At 55.1% G+C, this 19,082-nt stretch overlaps 1 protein-coding gene across 1 annotated transcript in view; it reads left to right on the forward strand.

Annotated features, from left to right (window-relative positions):
* The first annotated feature begins 11,668 nt into the window (after nt 1-11,668).
* LPCAT1 (lysophosphatidylcholine acyltransferase 1) overlaps nt 11,669-19,082 on the forward strand; it is a 47,051-nt gene continuing 39,637 nt past the window's right edge. The window contains exon 1 of the mRNA XM_027606314.2: nt 11,669-11,842. Within this exon, the coding sequence (XP_027462115.2) occupies nt 11,696-11,842 (147 nt within the window). The 5' untranslated portion in view covers nt 11,669-11,695. The remainder of the gene's footprint in view (nt 11,843-19,082) is intronic.

Raw genomic sequence — 19,082 nt, forward strand, 5'->3', positions numbered from 1 at the left:
TGCCCGGAACCCCAAAACCAGGATGTGTGGGGTTTCGGAAGCAAAGAAGAGGCAGCCACCAGGGACCGCTGGACTCCAAGTGCCGGAGACAGTCGTGGGACGGGGTTCCCTCCGGGTTCACCCACTGAACCAGAATCGGCCCTCGGCTCCGCCCCGCCCGCCGGGATGGCCTTATTAAAGAGCTTACTCTCTCTGGGCGTCCGTCTGTGATTCGTCACCCACAGCCCGGCGGGTGGGGACCCTTTCTGTTCAGAGCCTGTCGTTAATGGAACAGAGGCTTTTTGTTGCCCTGAGATTTCCAGTGCTGAGTGATCTTGCTCCGTAGACTGAAGACGCCTGGCCAGCGTCCCGCAGGGGACAGAGGGATCTGTGTGTCGTGTTGGGTCAACATCACAGCACAGCTATGGCGGGAAAGTGGGACGGCCGCTCATAAAACTCTGACTCGTGTGAATGAGGTTTCTTTTTCCAAAGCAGCCAAAATGTCTGTCCATGCCGAAAGCTCCCTGCCTGCCAGGGTCATGGCATTTAGTTTTAAAATGAAATTATTATTGAATCAGAAGCTAGGATAAATTCTTTTTTCTCTTACCTTCCCTTAATAAAGCAGAGTGGAATAATTGAGATCAAATCCTACCTTTCAAAAACGCATGTGGCTGAGAATGGTCTGTGCCAAGGGTCAGCCTGGAATAATCCCTTTGCTGACACAGTAAGCCCGCAAAAGACCGTCTCCCACAGAGGCGCTGATGTAGCCAGAAGCCAGTGGGGCAGACAGGATGCCAATTCTCTTTAACTTTACTCCGAAAACCGAAGGGCTTGCCCGCGGAGCTGCATTTGAAACCAGATTCATGTAAATCCCCTGATCAGTAAAACAACTTCTTACTAGAATAACAGTTGCAACCTCAAACGTAAAATAAAATCGGAAAGCTGAAATTAAACATATAAAAGCCATAGTTTCATTATCAAATCAAATAAAACTAAACACCTAAACTTTCAGTTCGTAAACAAGGCCTCGTGAATGTTCTCAGCACCCCCCACTCCTCGCCTCGCCCCCGCCCCCAGCGCCAGCCGGCTTTTCCAAGCAGACCCCGGCTGCCCGTGAGGCCAGCATGCCTGCGTCCCTGCCCAGCCCCCTCGTCCCACTCCCAGCCACCCTGGCCTAGTTTGCCAGCGCCGCTGAAACTTTCTGAACAATGAGCCACCATCTCTGCTGGTCAAAGCCCATCTACTCTGCCTCCCCCCAGGACTTCCACTGTGAGTATCTCAGTGCTTCTAAAACAAACCCACATTCAGCGAGGGTTCTAGGGCTGCGCCTTGGGGCTACTAGCAGTGGGCGCCTTTAGTTCCTGGTTATGAATCTGTCTGCATTCGGCACTCTGTAAGTAACCATGCAAACAGGTTATCAATTCCCTCCTTGATGGGCAGTTTCCTATTTCTCTCAATTCCAAAATAAAAGTTACTTCATCTGTGAGATTCCTCCGGGATATTCCTAGATCACGGGGCACATACTTCTTCACTTACTGGGTGTTTGCAGGCTGCCCTGCACTTGCCATCCCACCCCGGGGACTGCTCTCCTCCATGTACTGTGTCCCCAAGTAGCCCCCAACATTTGGCCTTATCAGACCCCCCCCCCCCCAGGGTCGAGGAGCACAGGGGGCACCTCCGCCTTTCCTGAGCTCCATCCAGCACGAGCATCTTCTCACTGTGTGTTCTGCCGTGTGGACTTCGTCTTCTGGTGCTGCCTGTTCATGTCCTGTGCCCATCACTTTGTTGTTTGCTTTCCTATAAGCTATGCACAAGTTCTTTACATTGTATGCATCAAGATATTCTTTGCCCAATTTGTAGCTTGTATTACCAGTGGTTTATGGTAAGACTTTTACAGTGTTGTCTTATTGACATATATCAATATTTTTTTGTAGGACTTGTGCTTTTAGTGGGCTTCATGGGAAATCCTTCTCTATCCCGAAATCATTAAGATAATCTCTATTTGTTTAACTTTAAGATTACACTTTCTACATTTAATCATTCATTCATCTGTGGGGTTCTCTTACTGGGGTAAAATATACATAAGATTGTGCGACTAGCACCGAATCTCTCTCCTCTCCCCAGACAGACTCATTCATTTTTTAATTCTTTTATTCCCCAGATCCTTACCAAGCACCTGCTAGGTGCTGCTATAAGGTGCTGGACCATGCCAGTAAACAGAATAAATGAATCCCCCTGTCCCCAGGCGGCTGACCCTTCTGCAGAGGAGGCAAGACAGCCAGATAGCATCACACGGACCAGGTGCATATCCAGAGACCAGAGCAAGGAGCCCCAGGGTTTGTCCCTTCCGGCCACAGCCCACCACCAGCCTGAGGTGACAGCACAAGGCCTACACACCAGCCACACGTCGGCCCCGATTCAAAGTGGACGCTGATGTGACTCTAAGCCATTTCCTCAAGCAAAGGCACCTGGTGGCAAAAGAAAACTCCCCATTTGTAGATGAAGGGGGTGTCTGTGCACGTGGAAGGCAGACAGCTCATCAGGGAGGTGCTTCCAGAGGTGTGGACGGGGCAGGCAGCGGGAGGGTGGCTCTGAGGACAGCCCTGGCCTTGGTCCCACTGGGGCCCCTGTGGGCAGGTTTCCTGGCAGACTCTTCCCAGGGAGGCCAAGTACAGGCTGGCTCCCCCGCAGTTTTCGATGGGGGAGCACGGCTCAGATCGCACGCTGGAGAAAGTGGGATGAACCAGGGCTGGGGACCACACTGCACAGTCCTCAGTGGGAGGTCTCAGGCTAACTCGTGGAACCAGAGAAGAGGCCCCCCTCCGTGCTCCTCACACGCTGGCCCTCGACCAGGCCCAGACTGTCCTGACCCGGGTTCCCAAGGCTGCCACCCATCCTCACCGCCTCTGCTGTGCCCTCTCCCCAGGGACAAGCCACCTTGGACCTTGGTGGGAAAGCCATCAGAACGATGCCCCCACAGCCCGTGGCTGAGGCAGGTGGGTCCCCGGAGGGCCTTGTGCAGCCTGTCCTGTGGGGAGAAAGTGTTTGGGGGACAATCAAGTAAGAATTTACAACATCCACCAAACAATACATGTCCACAGATTTTATTTTTTCTGCATCTCCTACTATTAGAAACCGTCTTTACTACTGAACTAAAAATAAAGCAAATAAAAGGATTCAGAGAAAAAGGTTTAAGTTGAAGCATAAGCAACCTGTTGTATACAGCTCGAGGGACTGACACAGAGGAGCAGCTATAAAATGTTACAGATATAATTGTGCAAGTCTATTTGCCCACAGAGCTTACCGAGAGTTTTACATCTTAAGATGGAAGACGATTCTAAGAGGAGTGATTTCTGGACACACCTTTTGAGAAAGGTTGGCCTCACACTGTTAGGTTGCATCTCTACCTTCGACTTTGGCTGAAGTGGATGATACTCGGTTTAGCAAACTGTGCTCCCCAGGGTCCCTGTAACGGGATGTTCCACCTCTGGAACCAGAGAAAGCCAACCAGAGAAAGCCCAGGCGGCTGGCCCCTCTGAGCCCTGACCCTGAAAACAGGGTCCACAACAAGCACACATCAGGCCTACATCAGTGACATTTGAATTCACTCCACACCCTCGTGCCAGTTTCCCAGCGTGGGTTTCTACCAAGGAACCCGCCTTCACATGTCATGCCTGTTAAGTACAAAGAGTCTGCAGAAATCACAGGGCCGCCCAGGTGTCCCCCCGTGCACAGCTGTCTGTGCACAGGGCACCTGGACCCCTCGTCACTGTCCCGCCTGCTAGGAACCAGACATGAATTCTTTGTGAGCACTTACTGAGGTGGGAGGTGTGTCTACAAAGGGTCCCCGGGGGCCAACTCCACCAGACGCCTGCGATGAGCAAGCCGCCTTAACGCAATCTCATGTAGGGCCCTCGTTGCATCACAGGAACATTACAGACCAAGAAGCAACACTGAGAACGCTTGAGTTCTCCTCAAATGACGCTGCTTGGCTATACGTCCAGCGCTCCCCCCAGATTCCTTTTTTAAAGATGAAAAGACAAAGTTTCCTTAGATCTTATTGCCTATTAAAGTTTGATGTGATGTCTGATGGTTTACTGGGGAGGGCCTGGGCCCCTGGGGTCTGCATCAGAGACTCACGCACCCCTGCCTGCCCCAGCTTACCTCATCGGGATACAAGCCTGGGACCACTCACCGAGTCACGTTCTTCGTAAATCTCTTCTGACGAGGACGGTGAAAGAGGAAACCAGGTCTGGAGGTAACCACTCCCACAGACTCCCGTGATCGAGGGACGGAATTTGAGCTCAGAACTGAGCTGCCTTCAGGGTCTGCTTGGCTAACCGTCCTGCGGCAGTGGGATGTGGGAGTTCGCAGTTCCTGGTGAGAGTAAGCCTCGCCCCTGGAGACGTGAAACCAACCACAAAGACACTCTCTGCCTTACAATAGCGACATGAAGAGCCTGCTCGGGTCCCAGCCGGGCAGGCAAGCACCACACAGCAAGCCTCGGCCGCAGACACTGAGAAGTCTCCCGAACCAAACTGAGGCCATGGGTTACACCTAAGGGAAGAAGGAGGAAGACGCTCTGTTGGCACAGTGAATGAGAAATGCCAGAATGCTGTGTTCAGGGGAGGTGAAGGGGCTTACATGTCCCCTACAGACACCGACAGCCATGTATCCAGAGCCTCCTGCAGCCCGGCTCAGCGAAGACCCGCCATCAAGATGCCATTCACGGTGACCTCGAGGGGCTTGTCTCATAACCCCTTTCTATAGATGACAGAACCCAGACTGAGAAGGGGAAAGAACTCATCCCAAGTTCCTGTCAGTGCATGAAGGTGCCTGACCCCCACCCTAACACACAGGCAGCCCCCGGGGGACCCTCCCCTGTCGGCACACTTACACAGGTAAGTCATGGCACGGCACACACATGCCAGGGTGTGTCCAGAGAAACGCATGTGTGTTTTAAGTAGTACCAAACTCACAGACTCACAATGAGCACAGAGGACACGCCATCCTAGCGGGACCCACATAACCATCTGTGAATGTGGAAGCAACCATTTGTTCAAAGAGAGGGGACAAACTGCCCAACACAGAGTACTCACTCTCTTCCCCGGGGATCAGAAATATCCACACCTGGACTTCCAGGGGAGTACATGGAGTCGGCAGCACCCTTTCCCCGTAACCTGGCCGGTAGCTGGAATCAGCCTTCCACAAAACGCCATCTGCAACCCAGGATCCGGTTCTCAAAGCGGTGAGACCAATTCCCTAACCTTCATAGAAGAATCTACACTTCATATTTACCCAGCCTTGTCAGAGGCAGACTGCTGAGAATTTGGGGAGGTGCACTTGCCTACCCCCAGGCCCCCTGTTGGCGGGAAGCCTGCTAGTCCCAGAAGCGAATGCCATGCACTTGCTAAGGTAGCTAGCGCTCAGTGAGCTCTCACCGGGTGCCAGACCCGCATTCACTCTCCCAACCCTACGAAAACCTTCCTGACAGGTTCAACCTGACCCCACTTTACAGCCAAGGAGGAAACGGGAGGCAGAGAGGAGCAGAGCCCCTCCCAGGGTCATGGCAGAACCCGTGCCCGTGGCTTCAGTCCACTGCTTCTCATGTCATGGGATATAACTCACGTGGTGGGGCCACCTGTGCCCTGTGCCATCTCGCCCCAGCCTCAAGGACGGTGACGGTGACAAGTAGCTCTCCAGGGCAGTCCTGGGGATTCTGAGCACAGAGGACAGGGAAATGGCTGAAAATGCTGTCAGAAGATTGTTACCTGAGTGAGGTTTTGTCTATAAGGACATCTGAGGCCCACCGAAGTTGGACATGTTCCCGTGTCGGAGGGGACTGGCCCAGCTGAGCAGCAAATAGTTCACTTTCTGCTCCAAGAAAGCCACCGCACAAAGAATTAGGCTCATTCTGGGGGATCGACACATGTTCTCAATGGGGACCATTCTAAAAACACATGATTAACAAAATATACACCATTTCAGCTTTAACTACACAAACATGCCAGGGGTCAAGGACCACACACCCAGTATGTCCTTCTCCGAACACAAATGCTAGCTTCCCAGTCCTTGTTCTAAGGGATACACCCTCTCCACGGAGGCTTTGAAGTCAAGTAGCTTATAAAAGGCCTCTGATCCCGTAAGAGATCTTGGCCTCATCAATTCAAGGGTTGAAAATATGTACAAGGATCCTCTTATGACCAATATTCTGAAGTGAAGAAGCCAGATCAGGTGATTTCCAGCGTCTGTTACAGGAGACGAAGAGCTCTCACTCCAAAAGGCTTCCGTGTTTGCTAAAGCAAGAACCACTTGTGCAAAGCAAAGCCCAGGTGGGTCTTGGGCCACAGCAGCTGGGGAGTCGTGCACGTATGACGTGATGGGAAGAGGGACAGGTGAGCATGCAGGTGCGGGTGTGCATGGCAGGTGCGGGTGTGCTTGGCAGGTGCAGGTGAGCATGCAGGTGCGGGTGTGCTTGGCAGGTGCAGGTGTGCATGCAGGTGTGGGTGTGTTTGGCAGGTGCAGGTGAGCATGCAGGTGCGGGTGTGCATGGCAGGTGCGGGTGTGCATGCAGGTGCGGGTAAGCATGCAGGTGCAGGTGTGCGTGGCAGGGGCAGGTGTGTGCGGCAGGTGCAGGTGTATGCATAGCCACAAGTCTGCATGTGTGGGTTCGGGTGCAATGAGGGGAGCAGGTATGTGGGTAGGCACAGGTCTGCATTCACACACAGGTGAGCATGCAGGTGAAAGCTGGGCAGCCGGTGTGCCACTGCCCACCCCATCCACACCTGCTCTACCCACTCACCTCGGAGGGTGCGCAAGGCATGGGACACCACCCAGCTGTGTGAGAGGCTCTGCCGAGGAGCCTGCAGCCAGCCAGACAGGGAGCGGGCGGGGGGGGGGGGGTGGAAGGAGGGGAGGGAACAGGCAAGAGGGGAGGGGGCAGGGAGCAACCTCACACATGGGGCCTACCTCTAAACGAGGCACCACATCCTGCAGACCCAACTGGGTCTGGCTCTGGGCCTGGTGAGACATGCCCCCGCGGCAGTGGAGGACGTTTTCATCACTTGTGAATTACTTTTCTCCAGGGCCTCTTTCCAGACCTCACGTCCTCCTGCCCCGGGACCTTCCTGATCCTCCAGCAGGAGCCGCTTCTCTCTCCCTGAAGCCCCCCAGACGCAGTCCCATGGCCCCAGCTAGCTGCCAGGCAGGCTGGGGAAGGTTGTCTTTCCCCCGGGGGGCCGTGTGCTCCTCTACCGATAAGGAGGTGACAGTGCAGGCAGGGAGAGCCAGCAGGCTCACAGGCCCGGCCAGTGTGCCCTCCTCACAGTCTCACAGTGACCCTCCTTTGGGGATTTGCCCTCCTGCCAACCAAACAAGACCCCGCCTTTGCACATGGGCAGAAATAATTCGACACAGCATTTTTCAAAGCCAATTAGAAAGAATTACTGTAAGCAATTGTTTTTCATAAAATACCATTCCTTTGAGAATAATTGTTTTCATATTTGTGGGATTTTTGACATTTTAGGAAGCAAAGTTACATGTAAACATTTGTTCTGCAAACCAAAAGTGTGAAGAAAGATGTGCTCAAGTACTAAAAAAATGCTTCCATGCCTCCGAATTTCAAAACTCTCTTAAATGTTGATGAAGACCCATGGAAGAGGTCATCAGTTCAGATCATGCTTTATGCCGAGGATCATGTTCTCACGTCCAGGGAAGTGGGACAGAGAACATATAGCTAAGAGAGGTTGACGAGGTTTCCCATCTCTGGGGCCCTTCAAACCCACACTTCCATGGTGTTGAAATCTACACATAAGATATAAAATACTGCCAAGTATTTAGATCCTTATTTGATGTCAAACATCTGCATATTTGAGGGAAGTGGTTTCATCTGGAACCCAAGTGCTGCAGAAATAGGACCTCTCTGGAGAAGGCACAGCCTGCAGAGATGGATGGCCACGGGGCAACGTCCATCCGGGAGTCCTGACCCCTGGAAATGAGGCCAAAGCCTTCAGGGGCCCTGGCGGTGATCTTGGTCGGTCAGTCAGTTTCTTGTGCCTCAATTTCCCTATTTATAAAATGGCCCCTATTTCACTCACAGAAGGTGTCTTGGAAACTATTCTGTTCCAAACAAATTAAACTTCAGGTCAGATACACGTGGAACACACCAGTGCCCTGAGAGCCATACACACACCAGGGGGTGAGGGTAAGAGGACCCCTACTTCTTACCAGCCTGAATTTTGGGTCAAACTTGAAGAAAGTGAGGAGGCAGAAATGCAGATGTCCAGGCAGAAGGAATAGCCGATGATAGAGACCTAAGGACACCTGCCCACAGGGTTGGGAGGCCCCCTGGGGAAGACAAGCTAGAGGGGCTGGAATGAGGGGCTCCAGCTTTCTCGCTGATGGGGTGGGTGTTGCCAGTGCGCCAGGAGCCTGCTGACCTGTGGGAGGGTACCCCTGGCTGCAGTGCTCTGGAGGTCTTTTTATTCTGAGCTTTGAAACCTGGGGCCTGCTGACCCTGGAGGGGCGGCCCTTCCCAGAGTAGCTAACTCACCTTTCACGGGAAAAGCAGCCCATCCAGAACTCACTCCCACCCCTCCTCTCTGTGGCCACTACCCTCCAGCCCTAATCACCCCCAGGGCAGGTGCCAGACAACCAGGGACCGCCCCACACCCATCAGCCACTGAAAATACAGTAGCCAGTTCTAAGCCTGGTTACCCTGCTTCCTCTGTGCCTCCTGTGGAAACCATAGTGAAGGGTCTTGACACATTTTCCACCTACTCCCACAACCTCCAGACAGACCCTGTGCTTCCCAACCCCCACGGCTTGCATGCCTGCTAGGCGACTCAGCAAAATTTCACGCTTTGTGCCCTTGTCTGTGTGTCTCACCACACCACGCTGAAACAAATCCCGGGTCCCCTTCCAACACAGTCTTATGGAAGTATACATTTTACGCGCTCCAAAACAACACTTCCAGTGGAATTTTTAGCAATAGGACAAACCATTCTATAATTTGGATGGACAAATAAACTTCTATGAATCTCTAAGACAATTCTTAAAAAGAAGCAGCAACAGGAATTTGCCCTACTGGTTACTAAGGCACATGATTCCAAAGGTACAACAGTTAGAACAGTGTGGGTCCACCAGGAACAAATAAACCAATGGAATAAAATAGAGCATCCAGAAATAGCTTTATAAAACCTTGTGTTCATGCCTGAAGGGGGGCCACAAGCTGGGGAGGGGAGTCGTTAGATGGTGTTGATAATACGGGGTCACGGTGCTGAGGAGAAAAATGCGTTGACGGATTAAAAACACCATGAAAGGCAGAATGAAAAATAAGTATCCAAAGAAAATGCAGAACTCATCTTCTCTGAGAATCTGTAGGTAACTCTAAAATTCAACAGACAGACCAGAACCTACAGCCCCACGCCAGCAAGCAGGCACCTCGTGTTGTCCGTCCGTCTGGAGAACGGGATGCTCCTCCTTCCTAAGGCAGAAGCAGGGCAAGAATAAGGAGCCGCAGGGACCCCACTAAGGTTTCCCAGAGCCCGGCCAGCTGCTCTGTGAGCCAGGGTCTGTATTCTGGAAGGTTCCTGGAGAACCATGGGGGATTTGCCTGAGAGGTTCAAGGGCCCCGCTGGTAGTTTCTCCAAAACAAGAGAGACAACTCCTTATAACCCCTTGCCCAAGACCAACCTCCTAGTCAAGCTTCCAGAACACTCTATGACTTCTAGAATATTCCATCACAGGATTAAAATTGAAGCAAAGAAAGTATGAAGCACTGCAAGGCAACCAACTTCCCTGGACTCACCCTTCCAGGCCCTGCACTCCTCACCCCTGCTCTCCACAGACCCAAACTTCTGAACCTTCCATTCTCACCCCTGCTCTCCTGGCTGCTTTCTGCCTTTGTCAGCCTTTTGGGTTTCTCCAGGGCTCTGCTTGTGGAGGAGTGGAGAACTCCTCTCCCTGCTGCCCATCCTTCTTTGCTCTCGCTCTGAATAGCTCTTCACACTGTCCCACCAGCTCCCAGCTGGGCTCTTGTGTCTGTGACCAGAGCACGTGGCAACTGAACGCTCAGAGGTCAGCAGTGTGCTGATGGACACACAGGCACCACCGTAGTCCCCAGGGCTGTGCCGTCATCATGCCCAGCAGAGAAGGTAGGCACTTCCCAACTTGCCTCGTATAGAATTGACAACCAAGGCTCGGAGGAGAGGTCACCTGCCCCAGTCCAGCGTGAGGCTTAGAAAGGGCTGTGGGACCTAACCCTGCTCTCTCCCTTTTTCTGTATGGACGAGGCTGTGTAAGAGGGCCTGGAGTACTGCTGAACCACGGGCCTCTCTTCTGGTTCCCCAGCTTTTCTCTCTCCGTCAAGACACAGAAGGGCCCTCAGCAAGGTGACACTTGACCATTTCAGCTGGCAAGGGGATCAGCCAGGTTATCAGAGGGCTGATCACTTTCTGACCTGCTGCCCGAGCAGGGGCACAGCTGGGGAGCCTCACAGGGCACAGGTGTCCTCAGGACGCCAGGACCAGGCAGTCCCACAGCAAGTGTCCCACGGCAATGCACGAAAAGTGTGGACTACTTCCTCATGATTTCAGGCACCCGGGTGTGAACCAAGGGGCTGCTGGATTGTGTCCAAGCTGTCCTTCCTCACCCATGGCTGCGTCAGCCCCACCTCCTGCCAGTCAGGGTCACAAGGAGAGGCAAGGACAGAAATTTAGCTGCTCTCACTACATACAGTTTGTGGTAAATGTCTGAAACTTATAAATTTTGATGAAGGAACTATTTCACTTTTGCCCTAGTTAATAATACTGTGCCACAAATTAGGGATCCCCAAATGTCTCCCCTTCATGCAAGGGAGTAATTCCATGAACTAGGGTAATAAGGCCACGAGAAAGAATCATCTGATTCACACCCCATCAAAACGCTGGGTGCCAGTCAGCAAATGCCTCTGTGCACCCCTCGTGCCTGGTCCCACCATCTGGGGCGGGGGCCGAGATAGACTGGACACTGCGTCTGGGAAGAGGCTGCTCTCAGGGGCTCCTGGTACAGCTCGCAGCCGGGGCTGGCCCAGACTGGACCAGGGGCAGCACAGGGAGAACCTCCTTCCCTCCGCCTTCCACGTGAGGTCCCAGCGCGGACAGGCAAGGAGGAAAAAGGCAGCAGCTGTCTGGGCCCATTCCTAGTGGAGCCTCGACAGAGTCCGCGCTGGCCTCTCACACGTGAGGCCTGGCTCCTCGTGTCCCCTGGGATTCGGGCAGGTGGGGGGTCTTGTGCAGAGACCTCCTGAGCTGCTGGAGAGGGGGACTTGGCGGGCCTCGCTGCGCCGGGGACAGGCCCGGCCTGAGGGTCCCCGCGGTCCGGCCACTGCGGGAGGCGCGCCGCCACAGCCCGGGCGCCCCTCTGGACGCGAGGTGCAGGACCCCCGCCACCGCCTGCGGGCCCCCAGGAGCTGAGGTCAGGCGCCAGGCGCGGGCGGGGCCGCCTCCCGGGGCGGGGCTCTCAGGACACCCCGCCCCCGCCCGCCCAGGCCTCGCCCCGCCGGCGCCCCCCGCCCGCCCGCCCCGCCCCTCGCGTCACGCCGCCGCCCGCCTGCGCCTGCGCGCCCGCCCGCCCGCCCGCCCGCCCTCCAGCCGCGGCCGCCGCGCATCCTCGGCCCGCGCCCGGCTCCGCATCCGCTCTGCGCCCCGCGCCCCGCTCCCTGCGGCGGGCGGCGGCCATGAGGCTGCGGGCGCGCGGTCCCCGGGCCGCCCCCGCCTCCAGCGCCGCCTCCAGCGTGGGGGCCGGCGACGCGCCGCGGCTGGCGCCCCCGGGGCGGAACCCCTTCGTACACGAGCTGCGCCTCAGCGCCCTGCGGAAGGCCCAGGTGGGTGCCCGCCCCAGGCCGGGCCGCCGGGGACGGGGATGCGCGGCTGGGGAGGGGTCTCGCGGGCCCGGCCCCGCGGCCGCTCCGCCGCTTCCAGCGGCCTGCGACCCCAGCCCTGCGGCCGGCTGCCCTCACCCCATCCCCGGGGCCCTCACCGTGCTTCCCGGCCCCACACCCCCTTTCCCGGATCCCCGGATCGCCACACCCGCTTCCCTTGGCGTTCCGCGCCGAGCGGTCCCCGGGTCCCGCGTCCGTTCCCGCCGCGTTCAGGCCCCTCGAGGGACCGGCGCGGCTCCCCCTGGATGTGACTTGGTCACTTGATGAGCTCCATGTGTGGGACCTCGTTGGTCATTTGAGTCCAGGCCGGAGACGGGAGTGCGAGCCGTGTGAAGGTTTTCCTTCGGCAGGATTTCCGCCTCTGCGTTTGCAAGTTGTGTTCTGGGGAGGGTGCAGGGGAGGCTCCCTTGGGGGTTCGTCTGTAACGGAATCGATTTTATGCATCCCCGGTTCCAGCGAGGGAGGCAACGGTGTGCAGTTTCCATCACGTGTTATGTGTGGAGTCCCCTGGTCCTGGCTGAGGGATGGACGCCTGCGGGAAGCGGTGGGGCCCCACACTTGTCCTTTTTCTTACAGGGCTTCTGGGGGGGGGGGGGGACGGGGAATCCATTCCGCCGACCTGGTGGGAAACATTACCGCACCTGGTGGGGTCATTCCTGACTTGGTAGGGTCCATTCCCTGACCTACATGGTTGGGTTATTCCCTGACCTGGTGGGAAACATTCCCACACCTGGTGGGGTAATTCCCTGACCTGGTGGGGTCGTTCCTGACTTGGTAGGGTCCATTCCCTGACCTACATGGTTGGGTTATTCCCTGAGCTGGTGGGAAACATTCCCACACCTGGTGGGGTAATTCCCTGACCTGGTGGGGTCATTCCTGACTTGGTAGGGTCCATTCCCTGACCTACATGGTTGGGTTATTCCCTGACCTGGTGGGAAACATTCCCACACCTGGTGGGGTAATTCCCTGACCTGGTGGGGTCATTCCTGACTTGGTAGGGTCCATTCCCTGACCTACATGGTTGGGTTATTCCCTGACCTGGTGGGAAACATTCCCACACTTGGTGGGAACATTCCCTGACCTGGTGGGAAACATTCCCACACCTGGTGGGAACATTCCCTGACCTGGTGGGGTCATTCCTGACTTGGTAGGGTCCATTCCCTGACCTACATGGTTGGGTTATTCCCTGAGCTGGTGGGAAACATTCCCACACCTGGTGGGGTAATTCCCTGACCTGGTGGGAACATTCCCTGACCTGGTGGGGTCATTCCTGACTTGGTAGGGTCCATTCCCTGACCTACATGGTTGGGTTATTCCCTGACCTGGTGGGAAACATTCCCACACTTGGTGGGAACATTCCCTGACCTGGTGGGAAACATTCCCACACCTGGTGGGAACATTCCCTGACCTGGTGGGGTCATTCCTGACTTGGTAGGGTCCATTCCCTGACCTCCATGGTTGGGTTATTCCCTGACCTGGTGGGAAACATTCCCACACCTGGTGGGAACATTCCCTGACCTGGTGGGGTCGTTCCTGACTTGGTAGGGTCCATTCCCTGACCTCCATGGTTGGGTTATTCCCTGACCTGGTGGGAAACATTCCCACACCTGGTGGGAACATTCCCTGACCTGGTGGGGTCATTCCTGACTTGGTAGGGTCCATTCCCTGACCTCCATGGTTGGGTTATTCCCTGACCTGGTGGGAAACATTCCCACACCTGGTGGGAACATTCCCTGACCTGGTGGGGTCGTTCCTGACTTGGTAGGGTCCATTCCCTGACCTACATGGTTGGGTTATTCCCTGAGCTGGTGGGAAACATTCCCACACCTGGTGGGGTAATTCCCTGACCTGGTGGGGTCATTCCTGACTTGGTAGGGTCCATTCCCTGACCTACATGGTTGGGTTATTCCCTGACCTGGTGGGAAACATTCCCACACCTGGTGGGGTAATTCCCTGACCTGGTGGGAACATTCCCTGACCTGGTGGGGTCATTCCTGACTTGGTAGGGTCCATTCCCTGACCTACATGGTTGGGTTATTCCCTGACCTGGTGGGAAACATTCCCACACTTGGTGGGAACATTCCCTGACCTGGTGGGAAACATTCCCACACCTGGTGGGAACATTCCCTGACCTGGTGGGGTCATTCCTGACTTGGTAGGGTCCATTCCCTGACCTCCATGGTTGGGTTATTCCCTGACCTGGTGGGAAACATTCCCACACCTGGTGGGAACATTCCCTGACCTGGTGGGGTCGTTCCTGACTTGGTAGGGTCCATTCCCTGACCTACATGGTTGGGTTATTCCCTGACCTGGTGGGAACATTCCCTGACCTGGTGGGGTCATTCCTGACTTGGTAGGGTCCATTCCCTGACCTACATGGTTGGGTTATTCCCTGAGCTGGTGGGAAACATTCCCTGACCTGCTGGGAAACATTCCCTGACCTGGTGGGAACATTCCCTGACCTGGTGGGGTCATTCCTGACTTGGTAGGGTCCATTCCCTGACCTCCATGGTTGGGTTATTCCCTGACCTGGTGGGAAACATTCCCACACCTGGTGGGAACATTCCCTGACCTGGTGGGGTCGTTCCTGACTTGGTAGGGTCCATTCCCTGACCTACATGGTTGGGTTATTCCCTGACCTGGTGGGAAACATTCCCTGACCTGGTGGGGTCATTCCTGACTTGGTAGGGTCCATTCCCTGACCTACATGGTTGGGTTATTCCCTGAGCTGGTGGGAAACATTCCCTGACCTGCTGGGAAACATTCCCTGACCTGGTGGGAACATTCCCTGACCTGGTGGGGTCATTCCTGACTTGGTAGGGTCCATTCCCTGACCTCCATGGTTGGGTTATTCCCTGACCTGGTGGGAAACATTCCCACACCTGGTGGGGTAATTCCCTGACCTGGTGGGAACATTCCCTGACCTGGTGGGGTCATTCCTGACTTGGTAGGGTCCATTCCCTGACCTACATGGTTGGGTTATTCCCTGACCTGGTGGGAAACATTCCCACACCTGGTGGACTAATTCCCGGGCAGTGTTGGGCCTCAGCATTGACATTCCTGCTCTCTGGTTGTGCATTATGTTTGCATTTCTGTAAGATGTTGCTCACAACACTGCCTTTCTTTTAACTCCAAAACTGTAATAGAAGCAGGCACAACTTTAGGATTTTAACAGTTGTGCAGTTGATGGAGAGTAGCCAGACATTTTGGGGGTGACATTGAAATTCTTCTTTAATGCATAAAGTTATTTTTCCGAAATCATATTAAAGTGAAAAGTTCTTGAAGTTTGGTGGTGTTGTCCTGGGTTGTGTGCTTTTCTTGAAGCATCCTCTAGGTGGGCTTGGTTACCCTCCTGGGAGAGGGAAAGGGTAGGCACAAGATTGGGGACAGGGGAGGGAGGGGAGGGTGGCATCCCGTCTAGTGACATGAACAAGCAAGGTTGTACCAGTCAGCTCTCTTGGGCCTTGTCCCCTGTGTCTCTGTGTGTCTGGAGACAGACACCGTTATCTGCCCGCCCCTGGTGTTGCCGACACACACCCCCCTCCCCGCGTTCCTTTGCTTGCAGACTTGAACTCATCACCTGCCCGCCGCTGTACCCAACTGTGGAGGGGTTAGGAGCACAGCCGCTTCTTCTGGGCTCCTGAATGGTGCCCCCACCAGCCCCCACCCCCATCACTCCTGTGGTCCACAGGCCTTTCTTCCCGCACTGCTCTGAACCCTCTGAGGGTGACCCTGGGACCCTGACTCTTCCAGGTGGCTTCCAAGCCCCGCCTCCCCCGTGTCTTCCTGCCTTTGCCTTCTCTGTCTTGGCCTCTCTGCTCCTCCTGCAGGTCTTGGGTGACATATCACCTGCAGGAGGAAGCCCCCTCCTCCCTGGGAGCTGCCCCTGCATCCCTGTCATGCTTACAGCCCCTCCCCCATTACTGGGGATGGACAGGGACCAGGTCCATCCTGCCACAAACTGCTCGTTGTCTGAATGGGGTCCACTGTAGAGACTCGGCTAGTTGTTGAGCGAATAAACATGCAGAAGGGATGGATGTCTGAGCAGAGCCAGAAATCCCCCGCACCCCTCAGGCAAGGGGCACAGGATTGTAAATTGGGGGTTTAGAGCAGCTTCTAATGGGCTCTTCTTCAGCGTGAGGCGGAGATTCTGGTTTTAGATGTTGGCGGGCAGCTTCTGGAGACATTCAGAAAAAAGAACAGGTGGGTGGAATGTTTTAGCCTCCTGGAAAGGGAGGGATACTTTGCATACACCTTGTTGCAGTGTTTCAGAGGCCATGTCAGATACTCATCAGAATAATCGTGGTGTATTTTATGTGTTCATAACAGAGCTGTGGTTACTGCTCAGTTATCCGCAGTGTGTGGTCCAGGGTATAGAGCTTTTAACTGCTAAGTTCCAGTTCTGCTCCACAGAAACATTTTGCTTTTCGCAAGCAGGGCTCTGCAAGCTTTTTACCTTTACGTAATACACTATGCTAAGGTTTCCACAGAGGAAACTAGCCTGCCCAAGCGAAGAAAGTCGGCCTCCAAAAACAATAAATAAATGAATCCTGCAATGACTGAGACACCTAAGGGCTGCTCGGAAACTCCCCTAAATTCTGAGTTAGGCTAAACCAGCAAGGGTGCCTGTGTTCACCTGCTGCTGGGGAGGGGCTGCCGCTGTCTGCAGATTAATGACCAGTCCATCTGTCATTTAACTGCAGATTTAGCAAGGAGCTTAAGCATCTCTTTGGACAGAAAATAACTCGTTAAGATAGGAAAAACTTATAGTATCATATTGGGTAGTCGTGTGGTGATTTGCTGTTTTGGGGGTCATAAAGTAGTTTCTATCCCCGGGGTTTTTCGGGTACTTTTGTTGGAACCCCCGGGTGTGAGTGCATCCCAACTCCAGCTCTGATGTTGCCCCATCTCTGAACTCCCAGTGACGAGTGCCAGGGAGAATTTACTTCTTGGAAAGCGGTCTAGCTTCCTGTACACATTGGAAGTGAGTCCTCTGTGGGAGGATGCTGCTGCGTGCCCCCCCCTTCCCAGTTAAATCCACAGAGAGGATTATCATGAAGGTTGAATGCAGGGACAGACTCCAGCCCAGCAGCCCTGCAAGGTGGCCTGAGTGCAGTTTAATTACCCAGAAGTGGATGATCTTTTTCTCTGAGTTCCTGTCCAAATGTGTGAGTTTTGATTAAAAGAAAGAAAGCAGCAGCAGGTGCTCCGGTTTCAGCCTGCATCCTGAGCAGGTGTGGCCCCTCTCGGGCAGGGAGTCCCATGCCCCGCAGACTTCCAGGCCCGCTGGTTTCCACGTGCTTCTCTGACCTGCCAGGCTCCCAGGCACCCACCCCAGCCCTCCTGCTGCCCCTGTGTCCATTCATGATGACAGCTCTCTGTCAACCCCAGCACTCTGCCAAGAGTGTGGAGGGAGGGGCATGTGGGGAGATGACCTGACTCCAAGCTGGTGTTCTGAAGGGGCTGGTGGCAGTAGAAACCAGAGGGGATCACGCTTCCAGGAGAGCGTGTGTCCCATGGGAAGACAGAGAGGGCTGGCTGCAGCAGGGCAGGTCCCAGGCCTCAGGTGCCCTGCCTCCTTCTGACAACCTGGGAGCCTGATGGTACCGCCTCTCTTGGTGCGCGTGTAGCCCAGTGAGGTGCAGGGGCATTTCTCCCGTGTCCTTGCCGTGCTAGTCGCTCAGTGGCAGCCCTGGAGGCAGGTGGGTGCAGGGTCGTGTGTCATGTCCCTGAGTCCCAGGTAGGGAGACTTAGGTCCAGGGAATGCAGTCCCCAGAGCCCCCAGGCAGGCTCAGGGCTCAGGACAGGTGAGCTCTTAGGGGACTGGCTTTTTCTTCTAACACACCAAGAGCTTCCTGACATCTGGTTCTAATGTTCTAGAAGGGTGTACCTGTAAACTTAACTGTGGCTAGTGTGGAGGGGGCGGGGGGAGGCCCAGGGTTGGAAAGACTTGACTTTCCATACTCCATGCTCTTGTGTCCTGGAATACAGGTCTTTAACGTCTATACACAGGTCTTGTGTGTGTGTTTGTGCACACGCACGCAAGTGTAGACACACACACAATTGTGTTTTACATTTTTTTAAATTTATTAGTACTGAGTAAAGTACTATCAGTCTTATCTCTCATTTTAGAAAATCAGGATTTTGTCCCTGAAAGCGGCCACTGAAGCGCCCAGTTGCAGGAGGAGGGAGCTTGCCCTGCTCCGATCCCCGTGGGCATCCGAGCCCCAGATGCTGGAGGAGGTCCAAGAAGGTGCCCCGGGCTCCTTCTGCTCCTGTGAATCTGAGCACGGCTCCCACGAATCATGTTTCACAAAGCCTTGCCTCTGCGCCGCCCGACCAGAGACCAGTGCCTTGCCAACTGCTCTGCCCTTGCCCCTTCCTGCCGCTTCGTGCCCCTTCGTGCCCCTGGGGCCTTCAGCCGGCACAGCCAGGACACAGTGCTGCGGTCCCCAGAGCGGCGGGGCTGAGCTCGCCCCTCGCCCAGTCCTCACGCGCTTGCTCTGATGTGTCAGGGTGACCTTAACCTTTCCCAGACTGGTGTTTCTCATGTTTCTAGTGTCCCGTAAGCCTTGAGTGAGGTTGTTCTTATGAAAATTAGCCCAGAAGACAGTGTGTGTCTGTGGGATTGCAGTGTTGACCTTCTCAAGCCCGGCCACCAAGCAGCCCTTCGAGCCACGTCTTACGGTGTCATAACTAATCGGCACGTTCCCGGTTTTGCTCCACGTTCCAGCCTCGCGAGCTGAGGTGTTGCCAAGCTCGTTAAACGCTGTCCCTAAACGTGCACCCGGCTGCGGCTCCCAGTGTCTCCGATGTGCCACACAGCTGCCGTGGACTGCCCTGCGCAGAGCCCCTGGCTTCGTCCCCCGCTCATGTGCAGGAGCTGCCGCAGGTGCTGGAGACCTGGCCTCTACCCCCAGAAGTCGCATTTCCATCTGAGGGCCAGAGGACTGATTTCTTTTCTCTAAAATGCTCCTTGCCACATGAAATCTTAAAACGTCTTTCACGATTTTGATATTCCAAACCCCTAGGATACGGATGCAGAGCTGGCTTTCACAGGGTCCCTGAGGTCTGGGGGGTGGGGACCAGTGTGCCCACCCAGCAGGGTCTCTGCTCCATGCCCGGCACCCCCAGAAGTGAGCCTGGGGCCCCGCAGCCAGGGGTCCAAGGCTGAGGGGCTGGT

This window comes from Zalophus californianus, chromosome 5 (assembly GCF_009762305.2).
Source record: "Zalophus californianus isolate mZalCal1 chromosome 5, mZalCal1.pri.v2, whole genome shotgun sequence".
Lineage (NCBI taxonomy): Eukaryota > Metazoa > Chordata > Mammalia > Carnivora > Otariidae > Zalophus > Zalophus californianus.